The sequence below is a fragment of the Acanthochromis polyacanthus genome, chromosome 20 (genome assembly GCF_021347895.1).
Source record: "Acanthochromis polyacanthus isolate Apoly-LR-REF ecotype Palm Island chromosome 20, KAUST_Apoly_ChrSc, whole genome shotgun sequence".
Taxonomy (NCBI): Eukaryota; Metazoa; Chordata; class Actinopteri; family Pomacentridae; genus Acanthochromis; species Acanthochromis polyacanthus.
Genome location: NC_067132.1, coordinates 18134576 through 18156966, shown reverse-complemented (window position 1 = coordinate 18156966; position 22391 = coordinate 18134576). Strand labels below are relative to the sequence as shown.

Genomic DNA, 22391 nt, shown 5'->3' with positions numbered 1-22391 from the left:
AGAGTAGAGTCACTTATGGTGATTAGCAGTGATCATAATCACCGCTCCTCAATATCGTCAGTGAAAACAACCTGTGATTGTCTCATCAATCGCCGACAGTCCATCTGATCGTCAAAGCACGAGCTGAAAACCATCCCTATGGTCAACCGAACCCACAGCTCCTTCAGCCCCATCGGAGCTCTGCTCTGATTTCTCATTTAGCTCTGCTCCAGCCATCAATAATTCAGCTCTCAAACAATCATGAGGAGGAGCGAGTCAGAAGCAGGGAGGGAGAGTCACCGAGAAAACGGTGGGTGAGGTTAGCAGAGAGGAGGATGAGTGGACTTTTTAACTAGTACAGTCAGCTTTCACACATGGCGAGCAGCAATACACCAGCAAGGAGCAGAAACCCACTCGCACACATGTAATGGCTCTAATGAAGTCGTGGCTTAGCGCATGTCGAACAAATGGCCTTGTTCTAGTTGGTGAAATCTGTTAAACTGGAATGAGCCATCATCATCACTGTTGGAAGCTGGGAGTGCTTTAATCACCAGCTGAATGTGAAATCCAGATTTAATTTGTACTGTCTACGCACGGCAGAAATAAACCAAATTATTGTTCAGCTTCATGTTGTCACATTGTACATGAGCCCCTTTCACAAAATAAAACCTTCAGTATGAAGACATACATATTAAACCTGCATTTCCCTTGATTTCCACTTCCCTTTATTGTTTCTTGTATATTGTACAAACACACCACTCCCTCTCCCCTCTATCTCCATGGTAGCAGAGAGGACATGCAGGAGCATATGGCTCATCATTTTCACTCTGCCTGCCGAGGCTGGGCTCTCCTGGGGGTATCTACACCTCTCTCATCTCCCCTTCTTTGTTCAGTTCAACAACGGCTCTTAATATCCAACCAATCACCTTTTCCTTTTCTCCATACAAGCAGCCAAGCACATACTGTACATATGGAACTAGCACGCATAGCTAGGTGACATTCTGTGCCGCTGCCCCTCCGTCTGAATGGAAAAACAACACCGCCTCAACACAATGTGCCACAGCAGGAGACGTTGAGACATTGAAAAAGACGGTTCTTTCTGGTTTTCTTCAAAACTGACCCTCTGACACAGAATAAACTCGTGCTGGCAGACATTTCAAGCTGTTCAGTTAAAACATGTTGTCTGAACTGCTTTCGTGATCTTACTCCAGACCAGATTTAGGTGCAGTTTGGACTCTGCTATGCTGTTTTATAAAAAGATGACCATGCATTTCTACAAAAAAAAGTGGCCTTTGATCAATGTTACTGACATTTAAACAGAAGCCATGTAACCTAGGCTATGTGATTGGTCTAAGGAAGGTAATGAGTGAAACAGAGACAGCAAAGAGTGGAAGGACATTCATGTAATTTGCGTAATTCTATGTAATTCTGTGGTTTAGGTGATGTCTGTGACAAAAATGACATTTGCAGGCTTCTGTCTTGAACGTGTGTTTAGTAGAGCACGTCATCCACAGGTTTCCTGTGTGAAAGCTTATGAGAATCTGCTTTCCATTTCTGCATTAGGACATCAGCAGGTTGTTCTAAAAACTCTGCTTTGCTGAAATGTCTGCGGCACAGAAACTTAGAGTTTCACCAGCAACACTCGCCCTGCTCACTCCCTTTTACTCTTTTCTCTCTTTCAGTGCCAGGACTGACCTGAGCTTGGTGCCAAACCTAAGGATTCTGGCCAAATGCAACCAGGATCAAATGGCTGAAGAACCACAGGGGCTCCTTCCAAATGTCACAGTTGTTTGAAGCTGGCGGATAAATTCCCTTAGCTTGTGCTGCCAACACACAGGCAGTGAAAGGACCAGATGTGTTTATATATGTTAATAAAAAAATGCATTATGAAATAAGCGCATGTGACAAGACTATAAACCCGAATGCATGTATGCTTCAAATACTGTCTGTCCTCCACTCTATACTGCCCGACTGTTTGTGTGTTTAGTTGTAACATCCTTTGTGGACATGGGACTTAGAGGAGCCAACATCTGCTACCTAACCCAGATTAACACTGAAACAGAGAGAACAGTCAAGTGGAGCAATTCAAGGCAAAAACTTTCGCAGTAGTCTAAAGAGGTTACAAAGTCAGTTTGGGGGCACCTCAACTTCTTTCAACACTTCAAAGACAGAAAATCCAGTAAACCTGCTACTTGTCAAACAGCATAACAAAATGTTTCCACAATTAAACACTTCCAGGACAAAGCTTTCTGCAAAAACTGACCTGCTCAGCCCGGTCGTATCCTGCATCCTGTTTCTCCGCCTTGACCTGGGGATGTTTGCCCCCTTCAACCTTCACCTCCCCAGGCTCCAGCTTAGGGACCTTGTCTTTTAATACAGTGTCATCTTTATCCAGTAGGTAGCGCAGTAGGGCATTGTCCTTCTTCTTGGGGCTCAGGGGCTCCTGCTTAGGTGCAATTTCTGCCCCAGAAGCTGTGCTACCAGCACCCTGGATTTGGTCTTGGCCCAGCTCTTTGCCTGTAGCCTCTGCAGTAAGTTTGGCAAGATCTACAGGAGACGTACTGTTCTGAAGCAGTTGGTGGAGGATTTTGTGTTTTTCTTTAAGGGACGTGGCATGAGTGTTCCCTCCTGCGTGGCCACCCCGGACCCCTGTCCCAGCCTGGTCCTTGCCCTCACCTCCTGCACCAGGGGACAGAGGCGTCTCTAGAGGTTCTGGCTTGGTGGTGAGCAGTTGAAGCAACTTGGTGTGGCCCTTGTTGTCATGCAAACGATTGTGAGCATCGTGGCCCTCGAGGGGGCCGTCCCTCTCCTCCTTGGGCTCAACCAGGCTGCCCTCCGTTTGGGCCTGTGGGTGTCCCTGACTCACATCTGAGTGAGGTCCAAATGAGTCTCCTGTTCCACCAGTAGCACTGTTGCCTGATCCAAGTTTTGACATCATATGAGTGTTTACCCCTGACCCTGGTGTGACTCCAGCTGGGGAGCCCATCTTGCGGTCTGGAGACCCCAGTGTATGTGCATGAGGGGGTCCATGTCCGTGTCCTACACCGTGACACTCACTAAGGGCCTGCAGAGCTGACAGAGAACTGCTAGTGTAGCTGTTAGCGTGGGTGCTAGCCGTGCTACTACCTGCACCTCCAGGCCCTCCACCACACATCCCCACTGGGGACGGCGAGTGAAGGCCTCCTGCTACGCGAGGGCTTCCTGCCCCCCCAGGACTCCCTCGGTGCCTGGGTGACAGCATAGAGTTCTGTTGAGGTGGATGGGGCCCTCCGACCGGGCTGGGGCTGGCGCGAGATGGGCTGTTCATCCTCCAGTTGGGGCCCTGCTGTGGTGGCTGCATGCCCCCAGTGTGGTTGTGTGGTGGGGGGCAACCAAAGCGGTAGCCCTGCATATGGCCCCCCATGGCAGCTGGTTCTCTGGGACCAGCAGGGCCTGGAGGGGAGAAAGGCGTGCTGTTGCTGCTGATGGTAGTGTCTTGGCCCTGAGGCCCCGAACCTGGCAGACTGCCTGGGGTTGGAGGAGTCATGGAGGGAGTGGAGGAGTTCATTGGTTTGGGAGCCATCCCTGTGGCCTGATTGCCAGGACCCATGTCCTGGCCCATTCCACATACTGTCTGCTCTCTGGAGCAAAAAACACAGATAATGCAGCTGATTAGTTCTTGAATCCTTTTCAACAACACAGATTTTTAATGGCTTTTGGATAATTTTCCTGTTCTTTGAGAGAATCTGGCTTCAATTCAAAGCGATTAATGACAGGGATGTGATCAAACACGATACATCAAATGTGTTTGGTATCAGTCATATTGACACTAGTAATGATAGTCAAAACACAACTTTACATTATTCCCATAAATACTTTGGTATCCCAAATTAAACTTAGTTCTTCTATGCTGTACTTCCGGCTGAAATTCTCAGTATCGACAAGGCAAATACAGCCTAAACTACCTGCATTTATACAGCGGGATTGTGGGAAAATGTTTTATTGGGTGAACTTGTATTTATGTCTGATTTTGACACAGACCACTGACAGGCATTAAGTTAGACACTGTCCTATTCCCACAAAATAGATGAAGCCATTAAGAGGTGCTGCAGGGCACTAACAGGATAAAACATGCAAGCAAGTTCATGCTGCAGATTTGTCTTTCTCCTACTGACAAGTGTAGATAGTGAAACATACCTCTGCAGAATGTGCAGGGACATGTAGAGCTGGGGTTCATTGGTGGCAGGCGAGCGCACCAGTTTGCTCTTGGTGTGAGCCGAGACGATGGTTCCATCAGAGAGGGAGAACCGGTAGATGGGGCTGAAAGCTTGACCGTGGCGTAGCACTGTGGACAGATATGCCCTTATATTAATAGTTGCACACTATTATGAACTGCTATAAACTGTTTTTAGTGTTTGCTCTGAGTTATTGCTGGGGCAGACAGTCCCTAAACAGAAACCAGTGATTTACCAGTAGCTTTAGTTAAAAGGGGCCTGCGGTTTGACACAAGTTCAAATCACCACTTTATGCACATGAAATTGTTGAACACAAGCATCAGAAGAGATCAAAGATCAAAGGAAACTAATATCATGGGTCAAAAATTGACCAGGATTGTCCTTGCAGTTAACAGCATTACCTTCCTGCTGGTGTCTCTTGGCAAAAGACATCTCTCCGTCATTCTGTAGGTGAAACCTCTGGATGCAGCGCCTCACCAGATCTTCCCAGCCTGGCTTCATGGATGCTCGTAGCAGACTGGTATCTAGGGACGTTATCTTACCTACACACAGATTAGGGAGGTCTTAGTCAGACATGGAAGTAGAAATATCGATATAAATGCACACATTCACATTAACTGAGTTGATGGGGATTTGATGTCTCTATCAAACATCACCATGTAGAGCAGACATTGTTCTCCATTTGACAATACTGCTGCAGCTGCTCTGTAATTTAACATTAGTTAATGAAATAGTAAAGTACCTCTATTTACATTTTAGGTACAGCTTGTCACTCGCTGTTGCCTACAACTTCAGTCACTTAATACAGCAGGTAGAAGGATTCCCTTTAAAAGTCACCAGGGAAGCTCAGGCTCAACTATCTTTAGAGCATAACAAGTACACCCAAGCTACGTGTGTAAACACACACTCACTCATGGCGGTGTAACAGTTGTCCCTCACTGGAATGCAGTTTAAATGGAGGCGGTGATGCATTTGAAGGGGTGACAAGCATACTGCTGCTTGAATGACAGCTATAGGGACAGACTAAGGACTTGTCACTCTCATAACAGGAGCACTACATCATATTCAGTCAGTTCTCTCTTGCAAATAAAAAAAAAACAAGAAAAGAAAAAGGAGTGCAAGGTAATATTTTATTAAAATACTATTATGAGTGAAAAATCATACTATCAACCTTGAATACAACATAGTAATTATCTACAACTGTGCGGGGCAAACAGACATATAAACAGAGGCATATATGCACACCTACAGAAGTCTGGGTGGGAAACAGTAAATTGCTATATGTCAGCGACTAACTATGAGTGTGTGTTTGTGTGTACATGCCACTCAAATGGTTTGAGTACATCAAAGACCAGGTGAAACACAGACAGCTGTCTGCATGTATATGCCAGTGTTCAGACAGGTACTTTACCTCCTATAGTGCAGACAGAGGAGGGAAGCTAGTTTCACCAACTTATTCAATCCTAAGGGCCTCTACCCAGGATATAATAATCTTTAAATACTTAACTGTACTGTGAAGTGATTTATAGGCTAGTGGCATTGGATAAAGTGGTATTGTTGCTGTGCCTCAGTACAGCCACTATATTATTCTTCCTACGCAGGGCACAGTTGAACTCAAACAGCTATATGTAAAAATTCTTAACCACACTATTACCAGAGGAGGTGCAAACCAACATCACAAGCCAAGTTTATTGTGAATTATCTTTGCTGTATCAGTTTGTCGTTTCTGGCTGTGTGACTGGTTCGTGTACCTTGTAGGTCCTGGCGTGTAGTGAAGCTCTCATGCGTGGGAAGCATGGGTCTTTCCTTTGTGGGCACCCTGCGAGCCACACAGATCAGGCATGACTGAAAGTCTGAAAAACGATTGAGAAAGAGAGAGGAGAAAAAGAGGGGACCGAACAGACGGAACGTGTGGAGGGAAGAATAGATGTGAAGAGGGATGTAACAAAGAGGACAGGGCAGAGAGAGAAGAGATGAAGGGGGATGGGATGGGAGGGAGGAGAGGAGAGAGGGGAGGATGGGGGTGTAAATGATAGAGACAGAGGGAGGGAAAGAAAATGAAATGCATGTTATTCCCAGGCAGCATAATTAATACAGTTATTAATGAGCATGGGGATCAGGGCTCCGCTCCTTTCATGAGGATGAGCAGCTATTGCTGGCAGGGGAAATGATGAAGTGTGACCTTTGAAGGTGTGTGCGTGCGCATGTGTGCTAGTGTCGCCGTGTATATGCGCTCGCGTTCGGGTCCCCGGCTGGTCTCACCTACAGTGCCATCTCACACTGATGACACCTCCCCTGGCCCAACATTAAAGATCGCCATCGCTCAATCATGACAGTTGCCTCTAACACACGCAAAGATGACACCGCCAAGTCCAGGACTGGGGTGACCCCAAAAAGTCTGCCATCTAACTTTCCTGTGCCAGTAATACCCACGATCCCACACATGTTTCTGGCAAAGAAATGCATGCCAGGGCTAACACACACACATTCCTTATTTTGACTGGTAAACACAGCCTCTTGGGTGGTCCGGATCTTTAATTTGTCAATCTCCGCTAATTTTTTTTTTTTACCTTTCCTTCTCTCTCTCCTTTCTTTCTCCATTTCTGTCTATAGCTGGACAAATTCCTGCAACTGTAACCACCGATCCCACCTCACCACTCACATACACACAGACACTCTTTGGCCAGGGTCGTAGTTATTAGTCTATGTGCCAGAGTATGGCTGGCAAGCAGGTGGTGCACAAAGGAAGCCAACAAAGGGAAAAGACGGGCTAAAACTAGACTTGGAGTGTAAGTTCCGCATTTTCACGTGTTTTAATTTACCACTGAGTTGCACTTAAGCAGTGGAAAAATTATGGTTGCTCTATAAATCCACTGAGGAAAAAGGACTAAGGTACTTAGGATGTAGAACAATCCAACATAAGAAATCAATGCTTTGCAAAGTCCTGAAAATTTCTGTATAAAGGACATGTTTGATGGAGTTCAGAATCTCATGTTCCTGCCTAAAGCCATGACAAACCACTGGAAAAGCCCAGTGACTGAAACATGGAGAGAAAAGCAGAGACAACAGACAATTGAAATCGTTTCTCAGGCAAGGAGCACAAGTGCAGCTTCTTTCTTTCTCTACGCTCATATGCTCTAAAATGTGTTCAAGGTGTTGTGGAAATCTGTTTTGAAGGTTATCAAAAGATGGGTTCGCTATTGCAATACACGATTAAAACACATCCTTCCCTTGGAGTCATAAGCCCAGGTTTGCCAGGGATGCACATGAATTATAGATGAGCTTTAATGACAGCTGCCCAGCCTCTAGTCTCCCTTGTGTCACTTAACTTTTCATGGATGTAAGTTGAGTGGCACCAGCACTTCCCTTCGTCAGTAGCTTCATATGTTCCTTTCTCCCATACAATGCCAATTTTAACACAGAATAGGTTTGATCATCGACTCATATTAGATCAAAACGAAAATGGATGCAATTTTAATTAATATTTAAATCAATTTTCACAATCAATTTCTAATGTTTCTTACACCTAGGCAAGCCTCAAAACTCTCTTTTTCCTAATCAAGGTCTTAGAAGTGACAAGATGACAATCAGCTTCATTAAGATGGCAGCAGTCAGTCTGATGCTACCCAGAGATGCTAATGAGCGCGTTTTCTGATTTTGCTGCCTTGGTTTGCCAGACCAAATAAGGCTTTTGTCCCATTTCTACATGCTTTTCTGTTTTATAACTAGAATGTACTAAGAATTACTTTTAAGATCATTCCTCTGAAAAAAAAAAAACAACAACTTTTCATTGCCTGAACTGACTTTTGCCTCCCACAGTTTCTTAGAAATTGTTCCACCAATTACTCAGACTTTTGTATCTCAGAACATGTTCATTTGCTCTAAAATGCTGCTCAGACTCTGGAGTCCCTGTCAATTCTAAATTCCATTCTCTAATTACCTAATTGCAAAGGCATTTACAGCAGATTTAGACTGAATCAAAGCACTATAGTATAAGATAGCTGTCGCATGCAGGCAGCTTTAACGGATTTAAAAACTGAACTTGTGAAATGAATCTCCAACTCGTCTTTCCCCCCCATACTATCTCGCCCTCTCTCTCCATACCGTCTCCTTCCTCTTTGATGGACTTGGGCTCCGAAACGGCAAAACACTGCATGGTCTCGTATTTCTGCTGCTGCGGCTCATGCTCGTGTGGCTCGTCCTGGTTCTCGCTGTGCGGATTGACCAGCATTCGGCAGTTGAACGTGTGACTGTTCCTCCTTGGACCCTCGCTTGACCACGGGACGCCATTGACTGTAAGCAAGCAAGGAGGGAGAAAAGGAGATTTACAGTTTGACCTCCTGGGGATTGTATTTGACAAATTTTTACTGCAGCCAAAAACTGAACAACAGAACGGGGAGTTTGGGAAGCTGCAATGGGCGAGCCAAGAGAGGCTACCACACTGCAAGTGAAAGACATAATGAGAGCAAGACAGAGAGAATGAAGGCAGAAAAAGTGTAAAAAGGAGAGAGCTGTTGCTGGGTAGAGATCAGTCATAATGAGCAGTTGGAACCCCGAGCCCTGTGCCATCTATCCACAGCCATGCATCACAGCCAGGCCTCCATATGCATGTCCTCTAAAACATCACTGCCAGTCTTTCTTCTGCTCTCCAACACTTACACAGGCGCAAGCAAACACACATCCACACACATGTGGAAGAAACCGCACACATATACACGCACGTAAAAAAAAGAAAAAGAGACATGTATAGTCACACACAACTCATTTCACTCTAACAAACTCCCATCACACTCCATCTGGTTTGTGATCTCATTCAGTGCATTGATAATCTCCCAGTATCTGGGACACAGCCCACTGATCGTTTCCAGGGTACTCCGCTCTGTGCTGCTCTCCCACCCAGATGGCTGGGTACTCAGACCTCAATCCGAAGCACCAGGAGAGAAGGACTTAGAGCTCCTGACGGGCTGCAGTGACACAGATCGCTATCACCTCTCGTGCGGAAGAGGTGCAAGAGGTAGGATGCTAAATGGGTGCAGGTATGAGAGAAGAGAAAGAAGATGGAGAAAGGGCAAAAACGAAGGAATGAAAAAGATGAATTCTATCTTACAAAATAAATGGCCTGTTTTCATGAGATGAGTAATGCTAGGATAAAGACAATGATTTTCATGGGTGGGCAAGGAAATGGGAAAGTGAGAACATGAAAAAGGGAACTTGGTGAGGGTGTGTGGCAGAGAGAGAGAGAAAATAACACAAAAAAGTGAAGAGAAGGGGAACGAAGGGCATGAAATGAGAATATAGGAAGAGCTCGATGCTGCTGACAGGGGAGAGAAGCCGAAAAAGGAAGTTAATTAGCTGAAAAGGGAGGGAGGAAGAGGAGGAGAGTGAGAGCAAACGTCTGGGCTGAGCATCAGCAAAAGAGAAAATGAAGTACCTATAGGTTTTATGCACGGTGCCAACACTTTCTCTCTGCAGTGGTTGAACCACAAACACTCTAATTAAACCGACATCACCATCAAACCACACATCCCTGCTTAAACTGTGAGAAGAAGGTGTTAAGAGCATGTTAAACTGATGCAACATGGAGGACATACATGCAGAGTCAGGAAAAGAGAGGGACAGCGAACTAAAGTGACAGAGTGAGACAAAACTGTCAGGTAGAGAAAGAAACTGAGCAAAGTAAATGCTGGCAGGGAAAATAAGCTCAGCGCTAACCAAGGGATTTAGGCAGCAGGTTCTTGATGAACTCAGCATGATCCCCGACATGCAGCACGCTGTAGACACTGGTGTTCATCAGCTCCTCCTGGTTGTAGCGAAGGTACTGGGTCACATTCTCAGACACAAACACGATGTTCCCCTCCATGTTCACCACAAAGAAGAAACCATCCAGGGCCTGGAGGGGGAAAGAAAAAAGAAGAAGGAGAAAACAGTTCAGAACAGACAAGTTACTTTACTGATTTTTTTTTTCACACATGCAGAACAAATCATAACAAAAGCAGGAGCGTAAAAATATGTTCCACCAACTGTACTTCTCACCAATAATTGCTGCTGATACAAACAACACCTCAGATGAGCAGTTTATTAAAAGCCTCGTCCTGACTTCATATGCTTTTATCTACTCAGATTATTGGAATCATTTTATTGCTTCTGGTTTGAAACTATCGCATCCAATAAAACAACCTAACTTTTGTTTTGGTTCATAACTACAAGGCTTTGTACATAAAAAAATATTCCAGTTAGATGCAGAGAGTACTCCAAGTTCTGCAGACTTCTATTGTTTGACCATTTCCTTGTTATCGGCTCATTACCTTTAGTGATACTTGTATCTGCTGGGATGAACATACATGACTGAAATGTCGGAACAATTCTTAGCAAACCGTGTAATATGCAACACATCTACGTTGTGTCTAAAGAGAGGTGATTAGTACGCTGTGTGCAGAGTACAAGCATCGCTCACGCAGAAGCTCAAAGTTGATGCGGCTGATAGAAAGCAGGATAAAAGCATGTGCCTGCAGAGATTGGAAGATGTGAAGGAGGAGCAGCACTTAATTGAAAGAATACAGCCCCAGGTCAACTATTACACACAAGATGGTGTCAATTAGGCCATCAAATCACCCGGAGCCCTTAAAAGGGATTTCTGGAGCTGGCGAAGCCGTAAAAGCTGGTGTTAAGATCAGACACGGGAGGCTGTTCTCAAGGTGTCTGGTCTTCACCTCTGCTTAAATAATCTTTACCTAAACACCACACCCACACAGCTGTCAATGTGAACAAAAAACAAACTGCTCTATGGGTATCAATGGCTTCAATGCCTAAAGGATTGGTTGTTCCATCCTTTTCCTGACAACACCACGGGTGCAACTACAATCAACCGCACACCTCTGAAATGCCTAACAAACGTAGTCGGATGGAAAACACATTTTTTCAGCAAATTCATATACACCATGTTATGCATGATCACAAAGGGGACAGAACATTTCCCTTGCCCGCCTTAAAGCAGCAAGATCTGAAAATAGACTTAAGGAGATCTCATCTATCACTGCATGTACCAAAGCTGTTCCAAAATGCAACATGGTTGTGTAAGTCCACCATGTGTGAAGAAAGGCCATGAACTGGACAAGTAGGACAAACAGAAACAGAGCAAACACTCTCGAGTGCCAACTCTTGCCTTCCTCCAGACACTCTTGCATAATGCTGTTAACCAATACCTTAAATTACAATGGTCACTAAATATACCCTGTAGAGATGACCAAAGTCTTTTAATATACTCTAAAGAAAGACATAGTGAGGAATCACATGCTCTGACGCTGTTCCACTTTGTGCCGAACCTATTGTCATGATATATGACTCTATATTGCTTACCCTCCCACTAACATGTACAGCAGCTAGTGAATCGTTGCAGGGTAGGGAGTAGGGATGTTGGTTGGATTCGCAGCCTTATTTACCTATTCTTCAATCAGATAGTTACCGATTTTTGACGACTGGCTGGCTGCGTTCGAATAATGTTGAATTAAAAACAAATAAATCACACACCAGCACTACTACTAGACAAATTCCTGGTGGTGTCATCACTTGTCGTACCACACAACAGCAACCATATGGAGCGGTCTACCAAGAATGCAAACGGTACGCCACAATAGCCATGTGACAGAACGACACAGCTCCCTGAAGGTTAAAACAACGGCACGCTAATGCTTCTTCACAGCCTCCTCCGTCTCTCTGTGTCTGCATGAGAGCGGTTCGCGGAGAGCCTTGGAGGAGGGTCATGGGGCGCGTGGGTGCATTTCCTGCCGACAGCCGTTCTCCTCGGAGCATCCTGTAATGAGCCTGGCCCGGCGGACGGGACATGGCTCGAGCGGAGCGGGTGTGAATGGCCGATCGCTGTGTTTTGGGGCTGCTGACAGATGGGAAAGCTTGCAGGCTGCACTGGGCTATATTTAGCCGCGAGTTAGTATGTCGATTCAGTGACGCTGGACCAGGAGAGCTATAAATATTCCATGACAGGACAGATCTAGCGGCGAATGAAGAGAAGATGGGGAGGGAGAGAGAAAAGAGGACTGAACAAGTAAGAGAGAGAGGGAAAGGGAGGGAGGAAATGAGTGAGAGGACAGGCTCAATGGACTGATTCATTCGCCAGGCTGTTGCTTTCTTTCCCATTATACGTAAGCTCTTCAGTGGCCCTTCGCAGGACAACGAGGCCATTGCTCTACTCGGTGATTTACAGCCAATCAGAGGCACATGCAAGATGCTGGCAGCTTTTTACTCCACACAGCTACGCTCACATGCAACCACTGCTGGCCCATCTGCGATTGCTCGCCATGGATGCCACTCTTCATTATCTACCAATCATGATCTAAAGAGGAGTATGTCCTATGTGAGTGTAAGGATGAGTGTTCAGTGCGGGGTTATTCGGTTTGAGTGTGGTATTTCATAACATTTTCCTCACAGATAGGACACTGAGTAAGTAAGAAAAGGCCCTCTACCCACCTCCAGCATCATTGGTCCCAAGGCATCTTTGTCAATCACACTTTGGCCTGTTGATGAGACATCAGCCTTCTGCACCTCCTCCTCGTTTGCTGCTGCAGCTTTTTCTGTTGACGGGAGAGTTAATGACAAACATTTAGGAGAAAAATTAAAGAGAAAATACAGATCTTAATTTCTTAACTTTCTCCCCCTTGTTGTGTCTATAACAAGTACGTAATTAAGGTTGTTATGGCGACTGAAACGGCATCACAGGACACTGAAACATGAGGGTCAAACAATTCTGTGTCCCCCCTGAAGCTGGCCCACCTACATTAAAGAGATCACTTGTTGACAAGTGCTTAACAATTCATCCAGTTACAAAGCAAACACATTTGATCCCTTTGTGAAAACATGTGGCCATTGCTCAAACCCAAGGAGAGAGCAGGAAACAGAGTGAAAGGTTGTTGTAAGCGAGCACACTGCCACGCTGGTGACAGCCACTGGATGGATTACATTGTCAAGCGTAAAAAAATAAAAAAATGAGCTATAATAGAAACATGGACAGTGTGCAAACAATTCCTGTTCCAAATAGGATAGAAAGTTGTTACCATGGAATCAAGCAGGAACTTATCTCAGAAGTTGCCCATAAACCCTAATTTTAATTGAACAAGTTGTTAATCATTATTACTAGGTAAACATAAGATAAGTAAACACATTTGAAACACAATATAATCTGAACAATTCAAATAGGTTTGTGACTTTAGGTGACTGAACACAAAGATTTCTTGTCATTAATAAAGCTAGACAAAAATCACTTCATAAAAGAACAAGGTTAAATCTTCAAGCAGGTCTGCCGTTTCTTTACAGCAGCAGGAGCTATAGGAGATATAAGTTTAGGATCCTAAACCATGACCTCAGCATTAACACTCCTATTGGAGTTCCTAGTATGAATAGATTATAATTTGTGGCACATAAACATGCTTGTGTTCTAAAATCTATCTGAACCTGTGTAAAACTAAATCATTTGGCCAGCTACATGCCGTCTAAAAATGTCGATGACAATGAAAACAAAATATAGAACATTTTCTATTGTCTAATAAACTGCCCAAAAAATTCTGTGACCAGTTTAGTTCAAAGTGAAAATTTAGAGTCTCCCGTAAGCTCCTGTACCTGCACTACAAGGCTATGCATTTGTCCATGTGAGTGGGTTAATAACCATGCAGAGAAGCCTTATGTTCAGAGCGTAGGCTGCCCTACTTTTAGAGATGATGATGAGAGGCGGAATATGAGTGGGCTGTTGGGGGGACACATTTCACTGTCGCACCACGCCAAGAAGAGGGCTGACCATATGGTGTAAAAATATTGTGTTGAAAAGCAAACAAAATCATGTCCTTTCTTTTTTGGGGGGTATAGATGTGTGAAGGCTAACACAAATGCAGGTTTTCCTGCGCTCTGTGGGCTCGTGCAACACCCCACAGACCCATATTCATCTCTTTCAGCATTAATGATGTGCGCATCAGCAGGACCTCTCCAGGCCCAGCAGGGCCCAGTAGACCAACACAGCTGCCCTAGGTACAGACCCATCACTCAATGTCAGTGTGGCCCTCACTGGCTTTCTGTCCATCTGCAGAACTGTGGAACTGTGCCACAAACAGAGGGAGGAACTGATTAGTTAAAAAAGGTTCTATCAGGCAATAACTACCATCTAATACGCAACCAGTAACACATTCACCACATGCTCTTTCCTTCCCTCTTATATTTAACAATTTATGTGTTGTATTTTTTATATTTTTTCCACATATGCATAATGAATAAAACTGTACTGAACAATGCACAAGCAGCACGTTAACAGCTACTGTATTTCTCCTTCACCAGCTGATGAGAGATGGTCTGAACTGCTCACTCTTGCCAACAAAGTGTAAAAAAAAAAAACCTGCAAAGCTACAAAACTATACCATTATTTAAAAGGTTCTATGAAGATATTAGTCCACATATTGTCAATTCAAGGTCCCATATAGTGAGCATTGTTATTGTGTTTCATGGCTGTTATAAACCTTGAGGTGTAAAGTAAAAGCTGTTAAAATATGAAGACGTTTACTCCTGCCATTCCTCGAGTCCACCCACAACTAGATTGACTCCCACTTTTACAAGCCAGAAAGAATTTGACCCTGGTGCTACCTCACATTTTGCTAACAGTCATCTAGCTCAAAGTTTAGGTAATTCTGCTCCTCACTTCCCACTGCTTTCCAGGTGAGCCCTTCAGAATAAGCAGCTGACTGAAAGCTCATCAGATTTCCTGACTTTCTACAGCTGCTTCTGATAACTAAAATATGTCAGACATGAGCAAAACACACCGAATGTTGAGCTGTTGGCTGCAAAAGTGAACACAAACATGTGAGCAACTGAAGACTCAGTGGATTACTTAAATTTTTGATGATTATGTCACGACAACAATAGGCAAATCCTTAGTGTTAGCGCACTGTGTGTCTAATGTTACAATTAGCTTAGATTGTATGCCCAAAGAGGCACAGAATTATGCGGAAATTGTAAAGCTGAGGAACATTCAGAGATGGTGAACACTTTAAAACTAATTTAAAACCAATAAACACATTCTGGGTAGATTGCCATTTTCCTATCGCGCTTCAGTGCAACCGAAACTCAGCTGGCGTTTACATCTGCTCTCTGTGCTCACATAAACTGCACTTTAATACAGGGGAAATCTCAACACAACTGTTCTCATTCACACATTTTTCTGTTTCTGTTGTCAGTCGTTGGAAAGTGTAAGTACTGACTGAGGAGCAGCTCAATAAGCCTAAATGCTAACCTGCAGTCACTTGAGAGCCATTTCACATTGCTAAAGGACTGATTCTAAACACAAATGCTGTCTGATAAACTCAGCACACAAGTTAAAACTAGGGCTGGGCGATAAATCGAATTAATTTGATTAATTCGCCTTTTTAAAACATGACGATTTGAAAATTTGCCAAATCATAAAATCGAGGCGAGCTTAAATATATAACAATACAGATTCTTCTTCTGCCTTTCACGACTTGTGCACTGGCATTTGCTTCCGCCTCTCATCTCCTTCCGCCAAAACACTCAGACCGCCGTCATGGTGGACGGAACAGCAGACGAAGAGTTGGTCGCGAGAAAAGGGCCTCATGTTACATCGATTATATGGAAGTGGTTCGGCTTTGACAAGACTGACAGAGAGCAAACTACAGTCATGTGCAAGGTTTACAAAAGTACTGTGAAAACAAAGAGTAGCAGCACAACTAACCTCATTCAGCACCTCTGGCAGAGGCACCCTAAAGAATGGGAAGAGTGCTCACAGCTACAGGAGTGCGGCATGGCTAGCACTAGCCATAGCAAACAGACCGCAAAGAAACAACAAAAATCGATTAAAATCGTAATCGTCCAAGATGACTAAAAAAAAAATATATATATATATAAATAAATCGAGATTTTATTTTTTGGCCATATCGCCCAGCCCTAGTTAAAACCGATGGCTGTAATGTGAATTTGAAGATACTTCAAAGCCAAATGATCGCTCTGAGACAAAGTGAGAAGCGATGGGTTTTGTTTGACACAAAGAGAGTTTTCTTCCTGAAGGGGGCATGGACAGCAGCAGCTCATTAGTTTTTAGAGCTAAACAGCCCATTTAGAACAGCCCTAAAACCAGGGGTTATAAAGTCATGGTAAAATTACACATCTTACGGTATTTTGACCTAAAATTTAAAGACACACTGCAGCGAATTGTGAGATTTGCATTAATTTACTGAAAAGGGGCACAATATAGAACCTTTAAGGTGCAACAAGCTAAAAAAGAAAAAAGCCAAGCCTATGCTAAGCAATTCCACCCTGATACCAATTAGTAAAATGCACACAGAGAGAATGAGAGGAACCAACAGGGATGAATTAACAGCTTTCAGTAGGAGGCAGCTTTTTCAAAGGCCATCGTGGCTGCACTGCACTTCTCTACAGGAAGGCTGCGACATCAATCGGTGAGAGTTATCAAGTCATGCAACTGTAATTAAATACACTCAGTACTGTCACCACAGAAAGAGTTTCACAACCGTGATGAGCTAAAGGCCTATAGAAACAAAGACGGACCGCAAACTACCCTACACATTCCAGCTACACCATATGTAAAAGACAGATGAGGGGCAATGAAAAGAACAAATGGTGGTGCTAAAATGATCATGGACATCTTCTTCAAGCTTAAAGACATCTAAATGAGCTCTCAGTATCACTAGTTCACAAGCAAGTACAACAAAAAAAATGAATGGCTACTGAAAACGCTGCTCCTTTGAACTGTGTAAGATGACGTGCAGTGGCTCTCTATGTTAACTATAAAAAGGTTTCTCTATGTGGCCTCTGACGTACGGAGAGCAACGCCGGAAATGATGATTTAGCCACCTCCCCTCAGTGTTTTGGGTTTTTTTCTATACAAACACAAATTTGCCTTCTGAGGCAGTCAGGGGATGTCAGTCTAGCCTAGAGAGAGAAAAAAAACAATACAGGGTCTGAGGTAGGAAGGGAGGGGGTACAGAATAGGACAGCAGAACGGGGGAGGGGGGGATGGACAGACAGTAGCTAGAGTTTGAGCGTGATTTTGCATCACACTCCTCACCATTACATAACACTTGGCTCGGTGAGTCACATTAAACAAGATGACATCATCAACTGGTCTGATAGAGTGGGCCACTCTCTATCAGTCACTCAGCTGCTGTCCTGTATACGTGGTCCGAGCTTAAGTTCATTAATTGCCTTCAAATTAACTTAAGGAAATTAATGCTTTTTAAAACTGATTGGACCTTTATAAGGGTAAAAAACACATTTCCATTGATGTGGTAAATCTAAAAGTAAAAAAGGCAAACCTCAACCAGTTACTAAAGATTTCAAAAAAGGAGAAGCTGGCAAGAACAACCACATTGTCACATTGATCCATTTGCCTGATGTTCTGGCTCAGAATGACAAAGACTGCTAGTCAAAAAACTGCTCTGGTTCATGCGTAGTATATGATGGTGTGATGAAGGGAACCTTAAATCAGGTGTGCTGCTTTTATACATTGAACAAATCCAAAACTATAATACTATAGTTTCTGTAGACACAGTACCATCTGTAGCATTCAGTTACACAGGAACCATAAAACTGAAACAAGACACTAACCATATTCATTATATTGTAACCCTTTTTCCAGAGCATATAGCTACAAATTCCATTTACAGGCCTTACAGTATGTCATAGAAATCTGAAGGGAAAAATTTCTGAACTTCAGAAGAAAAACAGCCGGTTCAGGTAACGCTGTAATCCTTTCACTGTTGTACTTTGGGATCTATCAACTTGACAGTTTCTTCCACAAACAAGGATAAAGTGTCAAAAACATGACAGGTTGCCACTTGTACCTTGCTCCTTTATTTGTCTGATTTGCTTCACAGTTTCCTTCAGGATTGCACATTTGTCAGGTTTAACATTGAAGTTGTCGATGTCGTTGAAGTTGGCAAAGATCAGCTCGGCGAGCTCTTCGATGTATTTGTTCTCGTGCTCGCGGTTGCGCTTCTCGTTGCTCCGCTTGGGACTGCAGAGGGAAAAACAACACAGGGGTGAGAAAATGAAAGCATCGGCAACAGCAAAGATGATAAAGGTTTCGAGCAAAAAGTTCAAATGCGTGGAAATGTTTGTGCGGCTCTAGCAAAATAAAGAGGATGAATAGGCAGTCACACAAGAACAATTCCAGGGCAGAAAAGAAAATCCATCTGCAAAAGTACACCAAGGTTACGTCCACACACATCTCTGTATATGACTGAAGAGCCCTCTCATTTTCATAGCTGCCAAATGACAGTGCACAACATCTACTGCAAACCTTGGCATGGAGGAGAGTCAGAGGAGGGACAAGGCTAGAGCAAATTATGCTTTGTATGGCTTTAAAGATCTCTCTAGGCCTTTCCACTATGCTAACATAATAGACCTATATTTTTTAGAGCTTGTTTACAGATTAATTATGCAGATTTACAATACATTCTTTAACAGCGCTCCAGGGTTAATTGTCAAAACAGCATAATTTTCTCGGTAACTACTTTACATACAATATTTCATCCAGAGTGCCTGCAGCTTGATTTCAAAATCTTACAGTAGGTAAAAAGTATCGTAAACAGGAGGTTATTGATCTCACATTTTGGCAAAGCAGGGGGCAAATTTTAAGAACATGTTTGTGTTGAGAGATGGGATCTGACCTTTACTGCATGATCACTACTTTTCCCTCTATTCTTTCTCTTTACTTTAAATCTAGGACAAATGTCAAACTATCATCCTTTAGATGATTACTTACCTAGGTCCAAGAAGTTCTGCAGAACATTCTTTGCGTTTTCGTGACTCTGCCCTGGCAGGGTCAGATGAGTTTTCACCGACTCCACTCATCCTCAATGCATATCAGCGTCTGGAAAAAACACACAAAAGCAAAGACAGTTTTGCATATGAACCAGTGCTCACAACATCTCCAGGATCGACTACATACTTAAACAACAAAAATGTGCGAAAAACAACCATGACAGGTGTGTGTAAATGCAAACATGGGCATCTGCATACAACACACACACAATCCTGTGCTGGGGGCACAGGTTGATCCACTCCAGGAGAAATGAGCGAAAATGGAGCGGAGAAAGAGATTCAATCATTTCTCTCTGATGGTGCAGCTCTCCCTAGAGAGCCTGAAATGAGAGCACGGCGCTTTGCCCACAGCACCAGACTGCGCGCTCAACCATGTACCAAGAAAAACCCATTTGTTACACGAAACCAAGCAAAGCCAGCTCACATTAAGTGCAGTGTGGGTTCACAATGACATGTGTCCATATTTACTTAGAGCCTCTGAGAATGCTTCACCTGTATCGGTCTGTCACTGAAGAGTCACTGAAAAATTAAAGATAGGAATCCTTTCTTGTCTGCTCTTTTTAGGAGTAAGTGACAGAATGTAAGATTTTAGTAAGTAAGGAATCATGTTGTGACTGTTTTGTTGTATGCGAAGTGACAAGCTGGCTGAGGGCTGTTTCAGTTACTACCACCCCACACACACTGCTGTCTTGGGTTTTTCTGCCATTTGAGATGAAATGCCATTAGGTTATGACACCGTATCATTAATTAAAAACAAGTCAAGGGCCTTTGGAGACTCTGGTAAGTTGGTCCCTCATCCTGCATGCCAATGTCTTCAATTCTGCTCCTTCTCTTACCCTGAAAGTCACCACATGCTGAACTCCATGCCACTAAATGAAAGACAATCAATTATTGATCAAAGTAATGTCTTATTAATTGCCACCATCGTCCTGAAAATCTGACGGTGGCTAATGGACTTGGATTTCAATATGGTCTGCATACAAGATGTGAACACTTGTCATCCTCCATCACAAATGGAAAATGTATGCATGAAAACTGCCTTCTTGGTGGTTCATGCAAGATCTACATAGTTTTGCTTATCTGGAGGGTTCTGGACGAGGGGCAGACCAGGAAGATAATCAGTGAGACCCTGAAAGACAAAATGAAAGTCTTTCCTCAGTACACTGCCCAAGGTTGGGCATGCTGTGTTGTGATACACGCTCAACCACTCTAACCATGGAAACGGCTATGACACACACCGCTCACTGCTCAGCCATTACATAAGGAAGAACACAGTAGAGAAGAACACAATGTAGAGCAGAGTGGAATAGCATAGCATGGCAGAAGCAGGCTAAACTAAAAAGAGAGATAGTGACCATGCAAACTTGAGTCTGGCTCCCTTCTGGCCTGGAGTGACCTACTTTAAGCTAATGGTAGGGTCTGCGCTCAAATGGATGAAGTCAAAGTAGTGGTGATTGGCCAGAGAGGCAGAGGAGACTCTGAGGGATAAAACACATTCTGTTGACAAGTGACTTGAGTTACATTGTTGGCCCGTACAGTAAATGATCAGATAATGACATACAAATGTCAGTGTCCATGTGTCCTTGTATTATGCTCTTTTGAACGCCATCAGGGGGTCTTCGTGAGGTGGCACTGTGCAGTCCGCTGAAAATATAACAGTCTTTCTATCAGAGGTTATATGCTTTTATTAATGACAACAGAAACAGGCCATTAAACTCTAATAGCTAAGTGGCACCCGGCATTCCTATTGGTAGTGCCTGGGCTTTCAAGCACAAGTTACCATGGGGATTCTAGACCTGATTGGTTATGCCTGTCCCGCTGGGCCAGATATGATTGGTTGCCTCCGTCTCCTTGACATGGCAGTAATGATGGGTCATTGTACATTGAGACAAATAAAAGAGACTGGAAGTACCAGGCACGTTTCAATGACACCAACACAGACAGTCTGACAGCCTGGCAAGCAGGCTGGTAGGCCATTTCTGCTGTTGGGGGGGCGGATCTGATCTTCACATGGACAGACAAGCAAGGGACTTCTAATCCTAGAGAATGCCCTGGATCCCCGGACAGCTACAAACAGCTGGGCAGTGGTGTTAGCACTTTGTGTACAGATCTGTGTCATGGAGTTAACTGTCAACATCAGCCATTAGGGGAGAGTTCCTCAAAGCTTAAATGTTCTTGGATACCATAGGCCTCAGTAAGTGAAAAGTGGCATTATCTAGGGCTAGGCAACAAAGCTGAAGAAATTAGCACAAGAAAATGTTTAATATTCTTCACTGATGTTTTAAATTATCTATATATTTAGTTTAAAAAATAACATCTGGAGAAAAAGTTTCATTTGAATTTACTTCACTTTACTACACTTTTCAATCTACTTACATGTCTGTAGATCACAACATAAGTAATCTCATGGAATTTACCATAGTGGCATGAAGACCTTGCACATTTTGAACAAACAAACCCACACTTTAACTGGGAGAAGAAGAAGAAAAAAACTCCAACAGATCTAAGTTCAGGGAAGGAAGCCATCTGCTTCAACCGGTTGAGGAGACAGATATAAAAAAATAAACAGGCGCAGCGATGAAAGGTCCAGGTGACTACAGGCTAACACACCTCACAGCACAATGGAGGGCAAAGGGGCTCCATTATCAAGTGATGTGATGAACTGGTATGAGCCACGGTGGGAGCACCCCTGAGATGTATTCATGCAACTAAGCATTGTGTTTTTGGTATGTGTTTTCATGGCAGTTTGCATTAAAAGCACTCAAGACAAACATCCATCCATCCATCCATCCTCTATACACCCACCGCTTTATCCTCATTAGGGTTGTGGGGGGTGCTGGAGCCTATCCCAGCTGACTCGGGCGAAGGCAGGGGACACCCTGGACAGGTCGCCAGTCTGTCGCAGGGCCACATACAAAGACGAACAATTACACTCACATTCACACCTACGGGCAATTTAGAGTAACCAATTAACCTCAGCATATTTTTGGACTGTGGGAGGAAGCCGGAGTGCCCGGAGAAAACCCACGCATGCTCAGGGAGAACATGCAAACTCCATGCAGAAAGATCCCAGGCCCACCTCAAGACAAACAATTTAACATTTTTTTTAATGCTATTGATAAAGTGTCTGTCATCAGGACATATGGCTATCGCTTTATCACCCAGGTCTACCTAGCATGTTCCACCAATGTTTTTTAAAACTTGGGGCAACACTACCAGGCTAAACACAGAATAATGACCATATAAGAGACATCCATGCATTGGTAGATCGGCGCTGGGTACAGATATCAGACTGAGAGCATTGCAGGGTAAATGGGGGTGGGGTAAGTAACCTCATTAAGTATAGGAGTG

General features: G+C 43.8%; 1 protein-coding gene across 3 annotated transcripts in view; it reads right to left on the bottom strand.

The window, feature by feature from the left end:
* Positions 1-22391, bottom strand: part of ncoa2 (nuclear receptor coactivator 2) — a 59805-nt gene that overhangs the window by 15151 nt on the left and 22263 nt on the right. For all 3 annotated transcript variants that reach the window (XM_051940331.1, XM_051940333.1, XM_051940332.1), the window contains exons 3-11: positions 18982-19089; positions 18059-18231; positions 12675-12778; positions 9906-10083; positions 8298-8486; positions 5945-6046; positions 4595-4735; positions 4156-4303; positions 2243-3599 (exon numbers count right to left, since the gene is read on the bottom strand). In XM_051940331.1, coding sequence (XP_051796291.1) covers positions 2243-3599; positions 4156-4303; positions 4595-4735; positions 5945-6046; positions 8298-8486; positions 9906-10083; positions 12675-12778; positions 18059-18231; positions 18982-19070 — 2481 coding nt within the window. In that variant the 5' untranslated portion in view covers positions 19071-19089. The remainder of the gene's footprint in view (positions 1-2242; positions 3600-4155; positions 4304-4594; positions 4736-5944; positions 6047-8297; positions 8487-9905; positions 10084-12674; positions 12779-18058; positions 18232-18981; positions 19090-22391) is intronic.